At 44.9% G+C, this 24,586-nt stretch overlaps 1 protein-coding gene across 6 annotated transcripts in view; it reads right to left on the bottom strand.

Annotated features, from left to right (window-relative positions):
- The window catches only part of LOC147022880 (uncharacterized), a 192,483-nt gene that overhangs the window by 97,754 nt on the left and 70,143 nt on the right, over window positions 1-24,586 (bottom strand). For all 6 annotated transcript variants that reach the window (XM_085887807.1, XM_085887803.1, XM_085887804.1 and 3 more), the window contains 2 exons: window positions 14,944-15,359; window positions 14,590-14,768 (listed from right to left, as the gene is read on the bottom strand). In XM_085887807.1, coding sequence (XP_085743933.1) covers window positions 14,590-14,768; window positions 14,944-15,358 — 594 coding nt within the window. In that variant the 5' untranslated portion in view covers window position 15,359. The remainder of the gene's footprint in view (window positions 1-14,589; window positions 14,769-14,943; window positions 15,360-24,586) is intronic.

The raw sequence follows: 24,586 nt of genomic DNA, 5'->3' as shown, positions 1-24,586 counted from the left end.
TATGTTCATGACTAGTACATTATGCATTTGTCCAAGTCGTTTTGAATACTTTAAAAAAAACTTTACTCATAGGTTATAAATACGTTTCGGGTACGCAAAACATTACCTCGACGTGTTTCGACTTATGAGTAACTTACAAGTAACATGTGTCCGGCGTGTGACAACGATCGCGGAGCGTGCCGAGAACTTATGCCAGCGTATGCGGAACGTGTGAGCCATACGACGAGTACGTCGTAAAATTTTCAGCATGCTTGAAATTTCATGATGTACGAGACGTACCACGGAATATGACAGCGTACTTCATTGTTTTTCAGCGTGCTCCTAACGTATACACAACTTACCGGTACCGTATTCGGCATGTGCCAGCGTTTTAGACACATTTTTCATAGGTCGGCATACACTGGCTAAATCGTCAAGGTGTGACTGTGATGTTGACACTTCCAATTTTCAGGCGGTTATGATTTAAATATGCTTGCAGCAGCTTTTTAACAGGCTACGCCACGAGTTCGTCGGTGATACGTGCAGCGCGCTATGCCTAAGTTAAACTATCGTTGGGCATAGGTTGTGAACGCCGACAACAGGCTAAGCATTCGTTGGTATAAGTTATCTATAAGACAACCAAACGTTCTGTGCCCGTTACTAATATGTTATGCATACGACCAACAAGTTATGAATACGACCAAAACTTAAAAAATAAAAAAAAAACCTCAAAACTTCAGCGTACGCCAACATTTTACATACATTTTTATACGTTGCCATTGCTGGCTAAAACGTCAAGGTGTGACAGCGCCTTGAACATAGTTTTGCTTAATGTTGCACTTTCTAGGAACGCATCCATGACATAATGGAAACTTGCTGTAGCATGTTTTAAATTAACAATTATATAATATATTTCAGAAAATATCACACTATGCAATTTGTTTTCATTTACGCAATTCAATATCTTAAACAACAGATAAGTCGATTTTGAGTACAAGTTGAGGCTCGGGCTTTCAGGGGAAAAAGTATCGATTTACAGTATACGTCAAAAAAATACAGTTAGCCAGGAAGCTTAAAACAGCTCCACTCTGTATATGCCACATCAACCAACATGTTGACTCTCCTACTACTTTCATTTGTGGTTCTAAATATACGAACAACCAAAGTTGTCTGGGTCTTTTTGGAGCACCCTGTACAAGGAAGTACAATAAGGAGGCCATTTGGCCCATCATGCAAACACTACATCAACACCACATTAATCCAACATTTTAGCTTATTGACTCATGGAAGGCGTCTTTCCTCAGATGTGCCAACCAAAACTGTAAACAATATTTCAAGTTCTGTCGATTTCCCGTCGTGTTAATAAGGGTGCGGCATCAGTGTCAGGTGCAGAATAGATAACTCATCCATCCACTGAGGGCAAAACAACATGTGGAGATAACGTATAAGAGCACACCTCCCTCGTTTACACAGAGTAGGGGCACTTTACTTGTGTTTCGTGTGGTGGAAATGTTGTGTGTTCAGCGTTTCCCCTCCCCTCCGGTATCTCTCCTGTATGCAACTGTTTTCTTGTATGATCTTGCAGCTTGTAGCCTGACAGGCCACATCGAAGGATTTGACTCCCTGTTGCTTGCCTTTGGACATCTGCTCACTGTTTAGGGCCCATATGTCAGTCCTGCCGGAAGCCGGTCACAGGAGACACAGGATCGCACCCCCACAAAAAAAACCCACAAAACAAAACATTTACAATTTTTTTTCCACTCTTGAGAAAAGTCAGTGGAGGCACATTTTGTTTTGTGTTGCTGCCTGAAACATGTAGTTCTTTATTCAATTAAAGGTTGGAGAACTCGAAATGGATTCATGTGATTTTACTCCCAACCACAATTAGTCTTCAATAAATAAATACACATATCAAAAAGTAAGGTACCTCTTCACTTGAATGGTGACCGTGAAACCTCGTCTCACATCAGCAGTTGTTGCAAGGGTTCTGACCACCAGGGTGTGATTGACCAACGTCCACCCTATTTAGACATCCATTACACAATTCACGAGAATTTCGTTCACTGACACCATTCCAGGGAAGAGGTACCTTTTGACATTTATGCCATACGATATGGCTCACCAACCCAACTCTTGAGGGTAATCCACACCATGCTGATGAAGGCCGTGTGAGCCAGAAGGAAATTGACAATTTCATGGGATCTTGACAATTGACTTTTTGACCTCGAAAAAAAACAGGCTTCGGTGACCCAATATACAAACTCTGTTCAAATTTTCAGTCAATCGGATGAAAATGGATCGATTCCCAGGTGATAGACTGGCATCCTATTATCGATACTATAAGAGAGACGTTTTGTCTGTTTGTGTCTGTGTTGCCATTATTTTCTCAGAGATGGCTGAACAGATAGATATTCGTCAAACTTTCATAGATCCAGCAATGAGTGCTGGGGGAGCGTTTTAGGCAAAAAAGAAAAGGTTTTGAAAATTTTGAAAAAAAAAGCTGAATTATTTTCTGTTCTTTTTTTTAATCACTCTGTGATTAAGTGCTGAAGCCTTTGTAGCGATGTGAAAGGTAATATTAAATGACCTCCGGCCCCATTCCTTTGTGGCTGGAGGGAAGTGTTTTAGGTCGCCACAAAATATTTTTTTATAATTTCTTCAAAATGCCAACAGGATAAAAACCACCAGACAAATAAAAGTTGGTACAACACCTGATAACAGTGTTACAATAAGGGTGTGTGTGTGTGTGTGTGTGTGTGTGTGTGTGTGTGTGTGTGTGTGTGTGTGTGTGTGTGTGTGTGTGTGTGTGTGTGTGTGTGTGTGTGTGTGTGTGTGTGTGTGTGTGTGTGTGTGTGTGTGTGTGTGTGTGTGTGTGCGCGCGCGCGCGCGCGCGCGCATCTAAAGATCATCTCCACCAAATTTTACATCCGTGTTGGTAGTGACCACGGTCAGGTCAAGGGCACAAATAATAAACCCACCGCACCCCCCCCCCCAAACCAATGAGGGGAGGGGAGACACGACTTGTGGTTTTCACACAATCAACACCAAATTTTGTATACATGTTGGTAGTACCCGTGGTAAACTCTCCATCCCCCCCTCCCTCCCTCCCTCCCTCTCCACGATGAGAGGGTATTTCTAATTTGCTTTAAAAAAAAAAAAAACATTGGCTGGTTGTCCTGCGGACCACAGGTGGCAGCTGACACTGCTTATACACAGTGGGCAGTCCTGTGTCTTTCACAGGCAGTCTGTATCTTAAGCTGGAAATACCTTCATATATATATATATATATATATATATATATATATATATATATATATATATATATATATATATATATATATACATATACAGTATATACAGTGCCTTCATCTGAACCAGCTTTGGTGCCCATTGTAGTCGATCTTAAGCTGGAAATAGCTTCACATAGTGCCGAAAGAAATTCTACACACTCTTCAGAAATTTCACCATTTGTAGCCTGATAGCCTGGAATTAACTTGCATTAAAACAGATTTTTTCCACCTTTGCTTTCACATGGTAACCCACAACTTCCAAGTGAAAGACAAATTCTACAAATTTCAAAAAATTAATCAAAAATATAAAACTAGAATATCTTGGTTGGATATTGGTCCACCCTACCCCCCCCCCCAATCCCCCTTAAAATAGCAATTGCAAATGAGCTCAGATGTAACCAATCACCTTTAAAATCATACACCAAGTTACTTGGTCTCCACCTGTGTTAAAAATATTATATATATATATATATATATATATATATATATATATATATACATATATATATATACACATACATATAGTTGCAGACCTGGGGTTGGGGCAAGAAGACCATGGGGTGGGGGGAGGGGGAGTGAAGCTACCTCGGGTCACCACCAGACTCTCCAGAATCGCAGGCCGTCGCACACAGACAACTCCGAGACACGGTGGGTCGCTACTCGACCGTGAACGTGACTCAACCATGTGACTTAGGGTCCTCCGTCTTATGGAAACCAGTTCCCTAAAATGGTCACGTGGTATAATTACCAGGGGACATGCCCTCGGTACGCCTTGCTAAAACTAGATCACCTTGCCAGATCAGATGAAGCCGAGCGAAACTACCAAGGACGTACCGGCTCGGAAACAGATCGTTGGGGGTAACGTCCCGGCTTGGCTACGATACGGACCATGCTGGACTAATGAAAGAAAAGATGAAAACGAGCTGGGAACATTTCTGTACAAAGCATTTATTTTCAATCAAGCGAGGAAAGTTGTGGCACAGTGAATGGGGTTTATTATTCTGTACAGCAGGGATAGCAAGGAATTTGTGGGGTGTGACAAAAGGCAAGCAATTTACAAAATGCAGACACAGAGCAGACTTATCCCGTTATATCTTCTATGATCTTAAGTTATGCTATGACAGGCACCATCACACACACACACACACACACACACACACACACACACACACACACACACACACACACACACACACACACACACACACACACACACACACACACACACACACACACACACACACACACACACACACACAAACACACACACACACGATGAAGATGAGTTCGCCAGAAGGAAGGAGAGCAGATGAGAACTAACAGCCTCTGAATACCTGGCGCGGTCGGCCGAATGTGCAACCCAGTACGCTTTGGGGGGCGTTCCGCTTGAGCAATCCCACCTTAAGAGTCGGCGTGCTATATACTGCTTGATCACTTTGCCGGGGCTCGGGGAAACGTGTGCTCCGCACTGGTTCAGAAGAGCGTCTGTCGCACACCAACCCCGAGTGTAGATGCAGCGACAGGCAGATAACGAGGTGCAGTGAAGAGAGGGCAGAGCAGAGAGGTGGAGAAGTGGGCATGGCAAACAGGTGGAGACAGTGCGAGGGAGGCAGGCGAGAGGGAGGAGAAAGAGAGGGTGTACGGCTTCGCGATCCACCTTTTATAAGCCCCGGGCGAATGGTGGGGCGGCGACTCGAAGCAACGCGCCGTCATCCGAATCGTGCCCTTCCATTGGTTCCCGGCCCTGCCCTGCCAGGCTAATGGGGCTGAAAGTGGCCTCATTCGCACATCCGGCATGAGGATAAACATCTATAGCATCACTATTTCCCTCAAGTGGTGGGGAGGGAGGAGGCAGGGGAAGGGGTGGGGTGGAAAGAGGGACATGACATTGCCCGGCAATGCAGAGTATCCCTGCTAGTGGCCTGCACCAAACCTGCGACACGAACTGCACCAAACTCCTGGGCCATGTTCTGGCAACTGGAGGAGGGTCGTAGCGGTCCTGCATGCCCATTTGGGGCACCCCCGGCAAGCTCAGGTTGGTGCTGTTGACGTGCTCGGCCCGTCCCCGCGCCACGCGGTCCGAGTGGCCTGGGCTGCGCAGCATGCTTGTTTGGTGGCAAATTGCATCGATGCGGAGGTGCATGGAGGCACAGGGTGATTTTTTCCCGTGTGCAGATGTTGGTGGTCAAGGTGGTGAGCTTCTGGTGAGCGAGGTTGGAGAAAGGTGAGACGCCGTTGTAAATCGGCATGCAGATTCAAATGAAAGGGCGCGCCATGCACATCCTGTACAGTGTTGGTGGAGAGTCTCTCATATGTTGGCTGCCTGGGTGCGGTGCCTGCTTCGATTTGTATCATGGATAAAAGGAAAGGGTTGGATGGAAATCAGGATTGAAAGGAAGATAGAGATATAATTATACCTAGCTATAAGACCCATGCAATGCACTTCATCCCGTTAACCCATTAGACATAAGGGGAAGGTCTGACTGCACGAAGACTAATGAGATCACTGCTGGGGATCAATGTATGTTGGGTGCCATTGCCTTAGAGGCATGCGGTTTTGCATAACCGCAACAGTATATACTGTATCTATATATCTATATATATTTATACAGTATAATATATATATATATATATATATATATATATATATATATATATATATATATATATATATATATATATATATATAGTAGGAGTGGGAGAGAGAGGGATAAGGGTGGGAGAGAGAGGGATTGGGGTGGGAGAGAGAGGGATAGGGGTGGGAAAGAGAGAGGGATAGGGGTGGGAAAGAGAGAGGGATAGGGGTGGGAAAGAGAGAGGGATAGGGGTGGGAAAGAGAGAGGGATAGGGGTGGGAAAGAGAGAGGGATAGGGGTGGGAAAGAGAGAGAGAGGGAGGGATAGGGGTGGGAGAGAGAGAAGGATAGGGGTGGGAGAGAGAGAAGGACAGGGGTGGGAGAGAGAGAAGGATAGGGGTGGGAGAGAGAGAAGGATAGGGGTGGGAGAGAGAGAAGGATATGGGTGGGAGAGAGAGAGAAGGATAGGGGTGGGAGAGAGAGGGATTGGGTGGGAGAGAGAGAGGGATTGGGGTGGGAGAGAGAGAGGGATTGGGGTGGGAGAGAGAGAGAGGGATTGGGGTGGGAGAGAGAGAGAGGGATTGGGGTGGGAGAGAGAGGGACAGGGGTAGGAGAGAGGAATAGGGGTTGGAGAGAGAGGGATTGGGGTTGGAGAGAGAGGGATAGGGGTTGGAGAGAGAGGGATAGGGGTTGGAGAGACAGGGACAGGGGTGGGAGAGAGAGGGATCAGAGGTGGGAGAGAGACGCACAGGGGTGGGAGAGAGAGGAAGAGGGGTGGGAGAGAGAGGAAGAGGGTGGGAGAGAGAAGGACAGGGGTGGAAGAGAGAGGGATGCGGTGGGAGAGAGAGGGACAGGGGTGGGAGAGAGAGGGAGAGGGGTGGGGGAGAGAGGGACAGGGGTGGGAGAGAGAGAGAGGAAGAGGGGTGGGAGAGAGAGGGACAGGGACAGGGGTGGGAGAGAGAGGGACAGGGGTGGGAGAGAGAGAGGAAGAGGGGTGGGAGAGAGAGGGATCAGGGGTGGGAGAGAGAGGGATCAGGGGTGGGAGAGAGAGGGATCAGGGGTGGGAGAGAGAGAGGGATCAGGGGTGGGAGAGAGACGGACCTGGGTGGGAGAGAGAGGAAGAGGGGTGGGAGAGAGAGGGACAGGGGTGGAAGAGAGAGAGGGACAGGGGTGGGAGAGAGAGAGGGACAGGGGTGGGAGAGAGAGAGGGACAGGGGTGGGAGAGAGAGGGACAGGGGTGGGAGAGAGAGGGACAGGGGTGGGAGAGAGAGGGACAGGGGTGGGAGAGAGAGGGACAGGGGTGGGAGAGAGAGGGACAGGGGTGGGAGAGAGAGGGACAGGGGTGGGAGAGAGAGGGACAGGGGTGGGAGAGAGAGGGACAGGGGTGGGAGAGAGAGGGACAGGGGTGGGAGAGAGAGGGGGACAGGGGTGGGAGAGAGAGGGGGACAGGGTGGGAGAGAGAGGGGGACAGGGTGGGAGAGAGAGGGGACAGGGTGGGAGAGAGAGGGGACAGGGTGGGAGAGAGAGGGGACAGGGTGGGAGAGAGAGGGGACAGGGTGGGAGAGAGAGGGACAGGGTGGGAGAGAGAGGGACAGGGGTGGGAGAGAGAGAGATCAGGAGTGGGAGAGAGAGGGATCAGGGGTGGGAGAGAGAGGGATCAGGGGTGGGAGAGAGAGGGATCAGGGGTGGAAGAGAGAGGGATCAGGGGTGGGAGAGAGAGGGATCAGGGGTGGGAGAGAGAGGGATCAGGGTGGGAGAGAGAGGGATAAGGATGGGAGAGAGAGGGTAAGGGTGGGAGAGGGGTGAGAGGGGCAGAAGGATGAGAGAGAGAGGCGGGAGTGAAGGGAGGGAGAGGAGGAGGGGGGATTCCGGCAGATCTGATGCCCAGCTGAACATCCATCCGAGAGACGGCACACACATTGATGAATCACCCTGCCAGTGAAACACTGGGATGACAGTTTATAGCTGTGTTGGGATACAAACTCAGGTGAGACAGCTTAAAGCGAGCATGTGCACTTCTTGGCTATGCTGCTGTGATCTGGCGATTCATTGCTTTAGAAAAACTGAAATGATTCAAGAAACAGTTCTGTCTGCTGAGAACAAAAGAAAAATAAGCAGCGTGCGGGGGGGGGGCAGCGTGGGGAAGTGGGGAGGGAGAAGGCAGCATGAGGGGTTGGGAATGAGAAGGCAGCGTGAGGGGAGGGAATGAGAAGGCGGCGTGAGGGGAGGGAATCAGAAGACAGCATGGGGGAGGGAATGGGAAAGGCAGCGTGAGGGGAAGGAATGGGAAGGCAGCATGAGGGGAAGGAATGGGAAGGCAGTGGGAGGGGAGGGAATGGGAAGGCAGAAAGGTGGGAAGGAATGGGAAGGCAGCGTGAGGAGAGGGAATGGGACGATCACGTGAGGAGAGGGAATGGAAAAGTAGCGTGAGGGGAGATAATGGAAAAGCAGTGTGAGGGGAGGGAAAGGGAAGGCAATGTGAGGGGATTTAATGGGAAGCAAGTGTGAGGAGAGGGAGTGGGAAGGCAGCATGAGGGTATAGCATTGGAAAGCAGTTTGAGGGGAGGGAAAGGGAAAAGCAGTTTGAGGGGAGGAAAAGTGAAAAGCAGTTTGATGGGAGGGAAAGGGTAAGGTATCATACTAGGGCATTACCGGGGCGATAAAACGCAACCAAACAGCAGTGTTTTCTTTCCAACCGCCATGTTCGATATAAAACCAGGCGGTAGCATTTAAAAATCAAAACTAATGCTGTCTATTTAGTAATGGCCTAAAACCCAAAATGCATGCATGCATGCAGTCCACCCCCCCCACCCCCACCAACCACCCACGCATTCCTCCAACCTCTTCACGGTCTATACTAAATATGCACGTGCACCGGCGATATACTCAACCTTTCACTCACACATATGCACGGATTTCCCCACACCCGCACGGCACGGTGGCACGTCCTGTGTGGCTTCGATGCCCCAGCACGTCCGCTCCCGAGGCTTTGGTGCTGCAAAAGTACATGGTTCGTGAGACGGCCCCACAACCTCCTCCACAGCGACATGCACCAAGGGCTGGAGTTCGAGTTCAGATCGCGTGCCCACGAAACCCGCGCACCGCACACACGTATCCAAGAACATCTACGTACCTCGTCGTTTGCCGAACTACCGGCTATTAATATTGTTGCGGTTCTCGGAAACCGCATGCATCCAACAGATAGTGGTCCCAAGACAGTTATTCCATTAATATACGTGCAGATAGTCCCTTCCCTTTTGTCTAGCAGGGCAACAGGGCGGGCGTTGCGAGGATCTCATAGCGAGATTTACTTACATCATTCCTTCTTCATTTCATTTCTAACTTCATTCCTACTCTTCTTTTCTGATTATTCCTGAGGTAAATCTGAGTCACGTGCGCCCTTCGCTGTGAGATGGGTCCTCATGAAGGCCAAGCAGGAATTACGCTGGACAACCCTCCGTAGAAAGCACACTCAACATGATGCCCACGCTGGACGAAACACATACCGAGGAGACGGAAGAAACAGCACCTTAGAACGGGCACTCAAACACCACATGAGCATCGACAGCACAGAGCTCCCATCCTCAAGCGACAATAGCAAAACGACAACCATGCCACGATGGGTGGGATGCAAGTGTGCAAGGCGCAAGTGGCGCGTTCCTTTCAACTCATTTCTGGACTAATTATATCAATCGGGTTTCGCCCCGCGCACACGATAGCAGAATCGGGCGAGCGCTGGCCACGTGCGTAATGGCAGATCGGAACGGAAGATGTTGTACGGAACGTGCTCTCAAAGGCAGACGCGTGCACCGCTCGCGGCACTTTGTTATCGTACAGAGCCAGGCACGAATGGGCACATCTTACTGTCTGTGCATGGGTTTGCCATAACATCTTACCTTCTCGCCTCTACGGCCACTGAAGCTGCGATTGGGCGGAGGCATGTTGTACAGCTTGGGCCAAGTTGGCGCACACGGACCGGGCGCGTTGGCCAGCGCTGGTCGGGAGCGGGCGTGCGGGACCGACGCTGACCTCGGCAGGTCATCAGGGCTTGGCCCGGGGGTTCTTGCAAGGCAAGTCATGACACGGAGTTTGGTGTGGGTGATTCTTATCATGTCGTGAGGTCGGAGCAAGACATTTTTATGGCTCGGGGTCACCTTGCGGGAAATGGAATGTAGCGGTTTCCGGCCATCGCGGCTGGGCCGCGCAGGGGGTTGGGGCCAATCAGAGCGCCTGATTCGGGTGACGACACCGAGATTTGGGGTGGCCCCCCGCCCCACGGGGCCTATAAACGTCCGAACGGATGCTCAGTTCTCTCTCTCTGCCCTGCCTCGTCTCCCGCACAAGCTGGACCTGGACTCCGCCTTCTGTCATAATCGCTGGACTCCTCCTTCTCTTCTCCGCCGACACGACACCGACTCCACCCACCCACCTGTTCCCGCCTACCACTCTGTACACTCGCTCTGGACACCACCCTGCCAGCTCAAGCCCCTCCTCCACACCCACGGTCTCGATCCAAGCTACCCGAAGCAGGAGATGACGTGCCAGCTGTCAGAGGGGTACCGTACAGGTCCAGAAGAGCATCTGTCGCACACCAACCCTGAGTACAGATGCAGCGACAGGCAGATAACGAGGTGCAGTGAAATAACAAGGTGCAGATAATGAGGTGCGATAGAGTGATCCACGGAGCATTCCCCCCATACGTATTGGTGGCGCATTCGGGTACCGCGTATCAATTATACCAAGGTACTGAGAGACCGTAGCCTCAACTCCTCTCCTGTCTTGCTTCAATTCCTCTTCAACAGGTTTTCTGTCTGTGTGCGTGTGTGTGTTTGTGTGTTTGTGTGTTTGTGTGTTTGTGTGTTTGTGTGTTTGTGTGTTTGTGTGTTTGTGTGTTTGTGTGTTTGTGTGTTTGTGTGTGTGTGTGTGTGTGTGTGTGTGTGTGTGTGTGTGTGTGTGTGTGTGTGTGTGTGTGTGTGTGTGTGTGTGTGTGTGTGTGTCCTGGCGCCTGTAGATAAGTAAGCCTGTAGAAGATTATTATTATTATTATCATTATTGTTGTATTATTATTTTTGGGTTAGGTCTGCTCTGCATCCGCTTTCATAAGTTTCTTGTTTATTGCCACACCACACTTCTCTTCCCTATCTCTGCACATCACACCCCAATAAACCTATTCCCTGTACCACATACTTTTCCTCGCCCCATCGTTAATAGATTATTATTAGAAATGTTCCCTGCTCATTTTTGTCTCTCCTTTCATTGGTCCAGCATGGTCCGAATCCTAGCTTAGCCGGGACTTTATTCCCAACGATTCGTTCCTTTTAGCCGGTACGTCCTTGGCAGTGTCGCTTGGCTGCATCCGATCCGGTAAAGTGATCCAGTCCAGTAGAGTGATCCAGTTCGGACAAGACGTACCAAGGGCGTGTTCCCCGGATTATTTTTTATTTTATGGTTATTTTTAGGTAACCGGATTAACTAGATGGAGGACCCTAAGTCACGTGGTTGAGTTATTGGCGTCCACGGTCAGTTAAGCGACCCGCCGTGTCACGGAATTATCCGTGTGAAATGGCCTACAATTCCGGGAAGTCTGGTGGGAGCTGAGATAGCTTCCCCCCCCCCCCTAGTGATCTTCCACCAGACCCCCGGCCCGCAACAATATATTGCAGTAACCATTAGTATATTTATATTAATATTTTGTAATGTTAGCAAATTGCCCAAAAAGGAAACAGCAAACTGCATATGTAATTACCGAAAAAGGACCCCTGTGGACTGTGCCGCCATGGATTGCAATAGCAGGTTATGAATCACAGCGTTTCACTCAATGAATTGATCTTCCACCAGACCCCCGGCCCGCAACAATATATTGCAGTAACCATTAGTATATTTATATTAATATTTTGTAATGTTAGCAAATTGCCCAAAAAGGAAACAGCAAACTGCATATGTAATTACCGAAAAAGGACCCCTGTGGACTGTGCCGCCATGGATTGCAATAGCAGGTTATGAATCACAGCGTTTCACTCAATGAAGTTACACTTTCTGCACATTCCATCATCTTTTCTTCACCCTATGTAATCGTCCGAACAGTAGAAAAAGTTCAATTTAATGCTTTGCTTAAATAAATACGCTAAATTATAAAAATCGTTCATTTGCTAAAATTTTCAGATTTCACTTCAGATTTTGACACTTATTTTGTCCACCAGATTCAATTCTCAAATCAGACATAATATTTTGATTATATACTTTGATTAATCAGTGAGAGTAGATCGTGTTTCCAATTTGAGGCTTGTTTGAATAGGCCAAACCAAATGGCGGATTAGGACCCCTATCGAGTGCGAGTGACGTGTCTGACTGTTTCCAAGGATGCGCCTGATGAAGGATATAATTATATAAGGTCGTTAATTATCTTCAAAAGGGATGTTTTAATGAACCCAAACACCCAATTTTTAGTCTTGCACTTCTCTGGAGTTTTGTTCATATGCATGCAAAGTTTCAGGCTGCTCGGTTTCATGGTTTTGGAATCATGGAGGAGACACACACACACACTGACATTTATTTGTATAGATATGTTTTATGCCCTTCCATTGTTTTCAGGTCGTCAATACACATCTCTTATACTCTAGCAGTCTTTCAATAGACAGGGATTTTCTTCTTCCTTAAATGAGGGATACGAGACTTTGTGAAGGCTCATGTCAGAAAATTGAATCACAAAGAAATTAGACTCATGTGGAGGACATTCAGCCCATCATGCCTGCGCCACAACACCATTCTAATTTATCAACACAAGATCAAATAATAAAATGCAAAACGTTTTTTTTTTAATTAAGTGTTTTTTGTAGTTTTTTTTTTTCTTATTTTTAATAACAGGAAAATAACACAGGAGAATAACAGGTTTTATCAACTGAAGGTTGATAAAGGTGTGCTAACTGCCATGGAAAGCAAAGTAAAAGCTGGAAATGTTTGGCGTCAACACTTATTCTTGCTCTGATAAAGGGTTAACACCCGAAATGTCAGCTTCCCACAGCAGTTAATCCACCTTTGTAAACCTGCAGTGAAAAAAAATTATGATTTCATCTTTCTTCACCAAAGGCTCATGAAGGTGCTTCTACAAATATTACATGGAGGGCAAGAAGATGAGGAGAAAACATTGTACTTTTACAGAATAACAAGGCCATTTGGAGATAAATAAATAAATAAACACAGTGTGTGAGATTTGAATCATCATCTTAAGATACGTGTTCAAATGGGCACAGCAAAACAGGCTAACCCAAATAACTAATAATGTATGTTCAATGTCAAAGCTTCCTCATTAAGGCATCAAACATGTGCTAACTTAATGATCTGATCCAAAAATAAGCATTAGGCAACACAAAATAAAAACAACTAACCAATGTCACCCCCAGGGTGACCAGTATCTTGCCAAAATGTGAACATGAGTGACTTATTTATTCGATTAAAGTTACTCAAAAAATAAGGGTTTCGTCGACCTTGATGCTTGACCTTTTTGTGACCTTGACCTTTATATTTTCGTACGGTTAATGATATCTCTCCAGGACCGTTGTACATGAAATATCAAGAGATTTTGATGAGAACTGAGGAAATAAAATTTTCATGAAAAATCCCGTTTTTTCATCATGACGTCATCAAATGACGTCATAGCGTCAAACTTTTCACAGATCTGAAAAGCACTTATCAAGCGCTTTCATATGAGGTGTTACTCGATATGGTATCTAAGGTTTGAAAATTTGACCTTGGGGTCAAAAACTTTCGACCTCCAGCGCTAACCATGAAGTTCAAGGCTGATCGCCACCAAAAATTAATCAGCTGAGCGCCAGACCATGAACTATATTCCCATGAAGTTTGAAGACGATCTGATTAAAATTACTCAAAAAATAAGGGTTTTGTCGACTCCCCTGATTTGCGACAGTGACCTCGACCTTTAACCTTGACCTTGAAAATTTTATGCGCTGAATGGGACCTCTATAGGACTCTGATATGCGAAGTTACAAAAATTTCCAATGATAACTGTGCTCTGCAGAGTGATCGATACGTGATTACAGACAAACAAAAATAATAATAATAATAATAATAATAATAATAATAATAATAATAATAAAACATACAAGCTGACTAACATATCTTGCAAAAACTTCGTTTTGGCAAGATAATAAAAGATGTACATTTACAAATCCTAGCAAGTTCTCCGTGCCTGCATGGGAGTCTAACCGAGGTGGACCATGTGGTTGGCAAAAATACAAATTGTGTCTTCTGTCATCGAGCCAGCAATCTGGGAGCAACAATTCACATTTATTGCCACATCCAATGCAATTTAAATGCTTGAATGAGGTGTTCGTTTGAAACTGTTTGGTCAATATATGTAGTTTTTTGATGCCTTGAGTCCGTAATGAAATTTATATTGGTGTCAAAGCCAGTGATAAATTGCAAATTAATAGGAGGAGGATATAAAATGTGAAAAATATAAGAGGAGAGCTTGAGTTTAAGAAAACAAAAAGGTAAGGGAATTTCCTGTGAATTAGCCTTTACTTTACAAATATAACATTACAAAGGCATTCATCCGCGACCAGGGTTGGCGTCAGGAAGGGCATCCGGCCATAAAACATTGCCTCAAGAAAAAGCCAAACCCCTGCACAGCAGGGAAAAATGGCTGTAAAAACGGTAATTTTATTTTTTTTTAAAGGCATTCATCCTCAATGTTGTATAAATAAATTAAAACCTGCATTCAACACACCTGAGTTGCCTGTGATTGTTCTTTCGCGCGTGATCCCCGAAACTTCTCAGCACCACCATTCCCCTTGTATACTTCACCAGCACCGCCTTCCCCAAGGTCCTTGTCTTGTCCGTTCGATGGGGTCTGCGATGTCAACGTATCCCTCTCAGGGACACCCGTTTCTGGGGATGAACTCTCCTCTGCATCATGTACAATGCTTAGTGTAAAAAAAAAAATCACCAATACAAGGCGCTCTCAGCATGTACTACGACAGGTCAAATACAACTTGCTGATTAATTTACATCATGTTTGTTCTTATACAAATCACTTCCGTGCTTCACGCCAATAAACCTATCAACTTAATGCTTGACATACCTGGCTGTGCAGCTGGAGAGCTAGTGCCCTGGCTATCATCCCGTGGGGAGTCCGAGTAGAAGGCAGCAGTTGATGCTGGAACTGAACCATCAGCAGGGTAAAGTGCCAGGCGCCATATGCGTGTAGCATCAAATATACGGCATGGTGGAACATCACCCAATTCTCCCACTGCCCCTTCCTCCAGCAATTCCGCTGCCGCTGACAGTAAGGGGTCCTTGAGCTCTTCAGTATCTCCTCTGCCTCCAGAGTCATCGCCTGATCGCTCGGTTGCTCCAGACAAAACCCCATGAAGATGGTCGGGAGGGGAAGGATCAGGGTCATCCTCGCCTGGAGGAAGCTGGGGGTCCTGATCATGCAGCAGTGGGCTTCGGCCCTCTGGGAATCCAGGTAAAAATCCTAAGGCGCCAAAGTCCATGCTGATGTATTATTGAGGGGAGAAGTATGGGAGGAAAGTAGCAGAAATGTGAAATTGTTTGGAATTAGAGCACAAAAAAACAATGTTGTAATCATCTAAACAAAACCATGAAAAAAAATGAATGATGGGTAATTCCCAAAATTAGCATGACGTGTTTAAACTGCGAATTCAAATTTGTTAAAATTTCTTTTTTAAAGAAGGTATCAAGTGACATTGAAATGAAAAATAAATAATGTCATTTTATATAAATTCATCTTTTTACTGGAATGGATCACACGTGGATGTCACCAAAACTCCAAAATTAACTTTTTAACAGGTCATGGACCTACATCGAGGTTCCAAATCCGGTTCTACCGCTGGTTCCAACACCAATACTGGCCTTACTCATGTGCATGTACTCCAGCACGTACTCTGGCCCAATCTCCAATAAATTGAGAAGGGCACTCCTGCCTGAAGGCGGGAGTGCCCACTAGTACTTTGAACTCGGGCTGATCAAACAGTGGCATTTTTTTGTTTGTTTTTTATACATGGTCGAGACTCATGGAAGAGATAGTACGAGTACAATGAATGCATCAGGATGCAACAGGACAAAAGGATCAGCAAGAGAGAGGGGGGAAACACCAACAGCAGAGCAGAAGGCCAAGACAGAGGGAGGCGGACAAACAATGGGGGTGGGGAGGAATGGGTGGGACAGGAGAGAATGTATGGGTTGGATAAGATGGATACAGAATGAAACTCTCAGGAGGGAAAACTGGAATTTTGGAAGGAGGAGGGATTTCAGTGGGGTTAACGATGGGAGAAAAAGATCATGGTTTTGGATTGGGGACGATCTGAGATGGTGGTGAACAGCTGTCTTAAAGACCTGGAGTGAAGAATGAGATTGAAGAGAATGTGGAAGTTGGTTCCACAGTTGGAAAAAAAAGAGGAACAAATGAGTGGAGGTGAGGTGTGATCGAGGATTTTGGTAGTTTCACCAGAAGAGGGTTAATGGTGGACCATGTGAGCTCTGCAGAAACCTGAGGGGGACAAAGCATGGAAAGAGCAGAAGGTGCAACACCAGAAAGGAGGCGGTTTAAAAAAAAAACAGACAAACCACCGACCTGTCTGCGATGACAAAATGACAGGGCAGGCCAATAAACTCAGCTTAATCACAGAAGATTCCAATAATCTTAATGGCCTTGTTTTCCACGGCATCAAGTTGAGCAAAGTGTGAGGCAGGGGAGCCAGCCCAGAGGGGAGAGCAGTACTCCATCAAGTTGCAGATGGGAGTTCTGGTGTGCCAAAGAAGGACTTTGTATGATGAAGGATGCCCAGTCAGCAGCTGGCATTGGAGGCCAACTTTGAAATGTTGGAACTGAACCATCAGCAGCACATTCATTTAATTGTGCTTGGATAACGTTACATTTGCTGTTAAGTTTCCGGACTCTGGATAAAGGGAGTCACAACAACAATAACAACAACATGAACAAGTTTGGAAGGGAAGGGAGGAAAGGGACAAGGACGAGCCTTGTTCCTGTGGGGGACTTCTCTCCAGTGACTGCGCTTTATCCAGCGATAAAGGAATTCTCTCCAGCGACTACCAGCGACTAGTCCAGTGGTACATATCATTTAAATCCGACATACACAGAAAAGGTCGTGGGTCTTCCGTATGCAAAGGCTTCTCATGCAATAATCCCCCTCCCCATGGCATGGGGCGCTGATAGTGGCAGAAGGTGATTTCAAATGGAGGAGAATTTCAGGAGGTAATCCTTTTGAGTTGAGTGATCTTTTCCATGATTGCACAACCAATTTTCTGTTGTTGTAAAATCTGATTTTAGTATAATACAAGGTGTGACAAAATGGTTGGACAGATTTCAGGGTGAAATAATTCTTATGGCAATGGAAGGTCATGACTGTTTCTTTTCAAGTTCTATCAGACTAACTGGAGATTAAAAAACAAAACATACAGTACCTACAGTTTGTGGACAAAACAATGGAAACACCAATGTTTATACCAATATATATGTATGTATATATATACATATATATATATATATACACATATATATATATATATATATATATATATATATATATATATATATATATATATATACACATATATATATACACATATATATATACACATATATATATACACATATATATATACACATATATATATATACACATATATATATACACATATATATATACACATATATATATATATATATATATATATATATATATATATATATATATATATATATATATATATATATATATATATATATATATATATATATACATGCATACGTACAGTGGGGAGAACAAGTATTTGATACACTGCCGATTTTGCAGGTTTTCCCACTTACAAAGCACGTAGAGGTCTGTAATTTTTATCATAGGTACACTTCAACTGTGAAAGACGGAATCGAAAACAAAAATCCTGAAAATCACATTGTATGATTTTTAAATAATTAATTTGCATTTTATTGCATGAAATAAGTATTTGATACATCAGAAAAACAGAACTTAATATTTGGTACAGAAACCTTTGTTTGCAATTACAGAGATCAGACGTTTCCTGAAGTTCTTAACCAGGTTTGCACAGACTGCAGCAGGGATTTTGGCCCACTCCTCCATACAGATCTTCTCCAGATTCTTCAGGTTTCAGTGCTGTCGCTGGGCAACACAGACTTTCAGCTCCCTCCAAAGATTTTCTATTGGGTTCAGGTCTGGAGACTGGCGAGGCCACTCCAGGACCTTGAGATGCTTCTTACGGAGCCACTCCTTAGTTGCCCTGGCTGTGTGCTTCGGGTCCTTGTCATGCTGGAAGACCCAGCCACGCCCCATCTTCAATGCTCTTGTTGAGGGAAGGAGGTTGTTGGCCAAGATCTCACGATACATGGCCCCATCCATCCTCCCCTCAATACGGTGCAGTCGTCCTGTCCCCTTTGCAGAAAAGCATCCCCAAAGAATGATGTTTCCACCTCCATGCTTCACGGTTGGGATGGTGTTCTTGGGGTTGTACTCATCCTTCTTCTTCCTCCAAACACGGCGAGTGGAGTTTAAACCAAAATCTCTATTTAGGTCTCATCAGACCACATGACCTTCTCCCATTCCTCCTCTGGATCATCCAGATGGTCATTGGCAAACTTCAGACGGGCCTGGACATGCGCTGTTTTGAGCAGATGAACCTTGCGTGCGCTGCAGGATTTTAATCCATGATGGCGTAGTGTGTTACTTCTGGTTTTCTTTGATACTGTGGTCCCAGCTCTCTTCAGGTCATTGACCAGGTCCTGCCGTGTAGTTCTGGGCTGATCCCTCACCTTTCTCATGATCATTGAGGCTCCACAAGGTGAGATCTTGCATGGGGCCCCAGACCGAGGGAGATTGACTTATCTTGAACTTCTTCCATTTTCTAATAATTGCACCAACAGTTGTTGCCTTCTCACCAAGTTGCTTGCCTATTGTCCTGTAGCCCATTCCAGCCTTGTGCAAGTCTACAATTTTGTCCCTGATGTCCTTAGACAGCTCTCTGGTCTTACCCATTGTGGAGAGGTTGGAGTCTGATTGATTGAGTGTGGACAGCTGTCTTTTATGCAGATTACGAGTTCAAACAGGTGCAGTTAATACAGGTAATGAGTGCAGAATGGGAGGGCTTCATAAAGACAAAACTAACAGGTCTGTGAGAGCCAGAATTCCTACTGGCTGGTAGGTGATCAAATACTTATTTCATGCAATAAAATGCAAATTAATTATTTAAAAATCATACAATGTGATTTTCAGGATTTTTGTTTTAGATTCCGTCTTTCACAGTTGAAGTATACCTATGATAAAAATTACAGACCTCTACGTGCTTTGTAAGTGGGAAAACCTGCAAAATCAGCAGTGTATCAAATACTTGTTCTCCCCACTGTACATACATACATACATACATACATACATACATACATACATACATACATATATATATATATATATATATGTATATATATATATATATATATATATATATATATATATACATACATACATACATATATATATATATATATATAGCCTGGTGTTGGCGCAGTGGTTAGGGCAGCGGCTTGGGATCCAAAAGGTCTTGAGTTCAAACCCCGTTGGGCCACTGAATTAATACACCAGGGGGTTGACTCAGCCTGTCATCCTTCCGAGGTCGGCGAAATGAGTACCAGTGTACTGGGCCGGTGTATGCCCCGGTTAAAATAGGTGTACCATATCCCTGTGTCGTAAGAGGCGACCAGGGTTGCGTCAGGAAGGGCATCTGGCGTAAAACATGTGCCAAATCACAATGCGGATCATACGGATGATCCGCTGTGGCGACCCCTAACGGGAAGAAGAAGAAGAAGAAGAAGAAGAAGAAGAAGAAGAAGAAGAAGAAGAAGAAGAAGAAGAACAAGAAGAACAAGAAGAAGAAGAAGAAGAAGAACAAGAAGAAGAAGAAGAAGAAGAAGAACAAGAAGAACAAGAAGAAGAAGAAGAGAAGAAGAAGAAGAAGAAGAAGAAGAAGAAGAAGAAGAAGAAGAAGAAGAAGAAGAAGAAGAAGAAGAAGAAGAAGAAGAAGAAGAAGAAGAAGAAGAAGAAGAAGAAGAAGAAGAAGAAGAAGAAGAAGAAGAAGAAGAAGAAGAAGAAGAAGAAGAAGAAGAAGAAGAAGAAGAAGAAGAAGAAGAAGAAGAAGAAGAAGAAGAAGAAGAAGAAGAAGAAGAAGAAGAAGAAGAAGAAGAAGAAGAAGAAGAAGAAGAAGAAGAAGAAGAAGAAGAAGAAGAAGAAGAAGAAGAAGAAGAAGAAGAAGAAGAAGAAGAAGAAGAAGAAGAAGAAGAAGAAGAAGAAGAAGAAGAAGAAGAAGAAGAAGAAGAAGAAGAAGAAGAAGAAGAAGAAGAAGAAGAAGAAGAAGAAGAAGAAGAAGAAGAAGAAGAAGAAGAAGAAGAAGAAGAAGAAGAAGAAGAAGAAGAAGAAGAAGAAGAAGAAGAAGAAGAAGAAGAAGAAGAAGAAGAAGAAGAAGAAGAAGAAGAAGAAGAAGAAGAAGAAGAAGAAGAAGAAGAAGAAGAAGAAGAAGAAGAAGAAGAAGAAGAAGAAGAAGAAGAAGAAGAAGAAGAAGAAGAAGAAGAAGAAGAAGAAGAAGAAGAAGAAGAAGAAGAAGAAGAAGAAGAAGAAGAAGAAGAAGAAGAAGAAGAACAACAACAACAACAACAACAACACATATATATATATATATATTGTAGGATCTGCTGCTTGTACAACAACCACACTGAGATGGAAAGCATTGTAACCTGGTGTCAAGGAATAACCGAGAAGACAATTCCACATGTTACCCACAGTCCAGGCAGGAATTTGTCATTTGTTCAGGGTGCCGGTGGGCAGATGCCTCCATACACCAAGTGTGGGCGGAGGCAAATGTCCACGCTTTCATTCATAATTCCACCTCTTGCCTTCTGGTTCGTCATGATAAACCCAAATTTCATGTAAAAATCACAATATCTCTTAAGGAGGTGTCTCCTTCGGCAATAATCATGTAAGAGGTTGCAGGCGCAGCAAGCCCCGTGCTCTTGCACTGATCGTTAAACATCTTCACATAAATACGATTTGCTACGTAATTAGCAGTACATGCAATGGATGAGAATGCTGATATGTGGCTAACGCACAGGCAGGCACGAGGAGTCAAATGGGCTCCGCTGTCTACGTTCCCTGATTTTAAACTCTGAAGGTCAAGCATGTCATGCACAATACTATTCCTTGTAGTTAATTGATTTCATCAACTGTCGGAGCAAAATTCATCATTACACACTGGGATATTGCTTAAAGTTAGCTTTTTAACACTTAATTGTGATAACAGCAAATGACCTGCTTGTCAATGAAATGTGTTCTCATAATTTAGAACCAAATTTCTTCTTAACTCTAGACTCTTTTACTCTGCAATCAAAAAAAGAAGCAATGCTCTTAATCCTTACCCCCCACACCCCCCAAGCCCCCTCTCCCACAACAAATAATTGGTGAATAAGGGGCATGCTTTGCACAAAAGTCGCATTCAGACAAGTAGGTACATGATGTTCAAATACAAAACGAACATGTGTGAAAGTGTTACTTTCATTATAAACTAGAACGACACTCCGTGGAGCGCCAGGCTGAACAGTTTACATTTTGTATCCCACAGATAGAACAGATCTGGATCCGAACTTGAACCAAAATCGAATCGGCTTGTTACTGTCACCTACCCAACTCGTCCGACAAGTTTTTTTCCGAATCCGTCCATAACTGTTTGAGATATCGTGCTATATGTCGTTTTTGGCCATATCTCTCAATGGTGAAGAATCACTTTAAAAAATATACCATCTGGATCCGGATCGTCACGAAATCGAATCGATTGTTTCTCGTCATACGCCCAACCTGTCCACCAAGTTTCTTCCAAATACGTCCATAACACTTTCAGATATGGTGTTCACAGACAAACAGGGGTGAAAACATAACCTCTGCCAACGATACCATCAGATCCCATTATTAAGTAAAAAAAATAATTATTAAAGTTAATTTCATTGTTAAATATACACATGATGTTATTCACTGCATTGTTATTAAAGTATTGAATAGCATCGTGGTTGACATTGTAAGGGTTGAAATGGGATTTCAGGATTTTATGCAGGATTAAACTACCTTCTGTCCATATCTATTGTGCTGGTCATTTCAGAACTACATGAGCAAGACATGGGATTTTACATCAGTCTTACCCGCTGGGTCACAAGAGATACTGCTTGCCATGTTTACCCACTGTGCTTGCATATTTAAACATTCCTTTACCCTTTAAGGTGAGCCTCAGTTGAAAAGGGAAATAGAGCCTGAAGGCATGGCACCACATTCTTGGCACCAATCGACCCAATCATGGTAAAGAGGAACAAAGGACACTGACAAGGCAGGTGTGGAAGTAGAGTAGGGGATGTGCAGTCTCCGATCTCGGAACGAGGGAGGGGGGGTGAGTGGGGGAGCTGGGAATATAGAATGCACTGCTGCGCTTTATGAGGCTTGCTTCTTGTGAACGGCGATCTAACTGCTCTGCAAGCAAGGCCAAAGGTGAAATGCGATCACTATCTTGGTGATCTGCTTGAGTGCATGAGCACCTCCTTCTGGAACTGGAACCTAAAAACCCAGCGCAAGACTGCTGAGGTGAACAAGATCACCTGAGCCTGTCTGCCACATGAGTTCTGCTGAAAGCTATAGCGGATTCTGCTTCAAATATTTTTTTCAGCCATATTGATTCTACTGCAGCCGACCAACCTGGCCCCAGAAGAACCACAGCGTATCAAAATCTTCTTTTTATTTGTTGGATATTCAACTAAAAATACCAGACTCGATGGTGTAATGGTTCGAGCATCAGCTCCGGGTCTGGGAGGTCGGCGGTTCAAACATTGGCCGAGTCATACCGAAAAGTTTAAAAATGGTACATGCTGCTTCCATGCTTGACGTTCAGCATTTAACAAGTGAGAAATGACCACACTGTGGTCACAACCTGTGACATGAATAAACAAACCCAGGCAGGGTATAGTCAGCAGGGGCTGATAGGTCTAATGTGTTAGGCCCACCAGAAAACCAAGATGGTGGCCATTTTGTCCGGGTGCCTTGGTGGGTGGAGTCAAGCGACAGATGTGGGTGTGGTCAGACAGCTGTCCGACTAATGGATGCACATTTCAAAAATCGACCCCCAACAACAGCAACAGCAACGTGGAGCTCTTGTTGACCTGCGACATATCGCAGGGACCAAGATAAGAGCATGCACAGTCCCCATAGGTTGGTATCCATGGGGGAAGAGAGAATTCCTCCTTAGGAAATGCACTGTGAAGTGTGGTGGCACAATTGGTGTGACATCGCTGGTAACGAGAGTGCCCTGGTAAGTGACGGCACTTCCCCCGAGCTCAGTGGCTGTGTTTATCTCGTCCAAGTCCTGCGTTGCGTCTCGTGTATTCGTCGATGTGTCCACGTGTTTGAGATGCGCGTGTGGCAGCTCCACTACGACTCTGAGATCCTATTAACAAAAAATGAAGAATACTATAGGATATGCTCCCTAGAGTTCACCACAGGTGTTTCTCACCCTCACTGACACCACAATGCTCCCTGCTTCCATCAAGCAACAATGATAACTTTAATCAAATCCTCCACCAAGGAGAAAAAGGCCCGAGGAAAGGTTCCCGCATCTCTGAATCTATCCTACATGTTGTGTTTCTGTGTTACATGTGGAAGCATATTTACTCCGTACATACACTGAGACACTGGGGGATTCTGTGGTTTAAGAGATTTACACTTGGGTAGAGAGCAATAGCAGAGTATATGTGTAAAAGCTGATTGCATAGATGATATGCGAATCAGTTGACCAGCTGTGTCGGAAACTTTGTGAGTGTGTGTGTGTGTGTGCGTGTGCGTGTGCGTGTGCGTGTGCGTGTGCGTGTGCGTGTGCGTGTGCGTGTGCGTGTGTGTGTGTGTGTGTGTGTGTGTGTGTTTTCAAATAAATATAATTTTTTTTGTAATTGTATAGAATTTCTATGACTGCTAAACCATATGCATCCATAGTTTTTAAGACGAATGGGATAAATTAAATACAGTAACACCCAGAGGGGGGTATGGGGTTCAAGGGCAAACTGCTCAGCTTTATATTCCTCATGCTCATCATGGGGAAAAAAAAAAAAATCTCCTTTGGGATTCAGGAAGTAATAAGTGAAAGTCATGAAGGTCAAATGCACTTCGGCTTCGGTGTGACCTCAAGATTCGCCACGGTATTTTTGACGAATATGCCTCGATATTCTTCAGTGTGCAAATTACACAAACATATTTGTTGTTAGCGAATAAATTATGGACCAGGATTAAATATTATCAATTCTCCCCACTGGTTTCATCATTACTGAGATGCAACTGTGCCACTGATGCAGTGTCCCTGCAAATCAGGGCAGGAGATTGACTCCGATTCCAGCACACAATGGCCTAATCATGTGATGCATACTGTAGGATCTATTACGTCCACAAATTGCTGGCATACAGGTCTGGAGCTTAACATCCATCCAAGGGACGGTGGGCACATTGATACAATGCCATCCCTGCGGAAGACAAATCCTACAGTTTATACATGGGTTAAGAAACTAACCCAGACGAGACAGCTCAAAGGCAAGTGCAATACCCTGTGTCATCCTTTCAAACTACTATGGAACCCCGACATTCGCCAGATTTGACATTCTCGGA

Source organism: Eptatretus burgeri, chromosome 7, assembly GCF_056783735.1.
Source record: "Eptatretus burgeri isolate ZD-2024b chromosome 7, Ebu_testis_v1, whole genome shotgun sequence".
NCBI classification, from domain to species: domain Eukaryota; kingdom Metazoa; phylum Chordata; class Myxini; order Myxiniformes; family Myxinidae; genus Eptatretus; species Eptatretus burgeri.
This window is presented reverse-complemented; position numbering and strand designations above follow the sequence as displayed.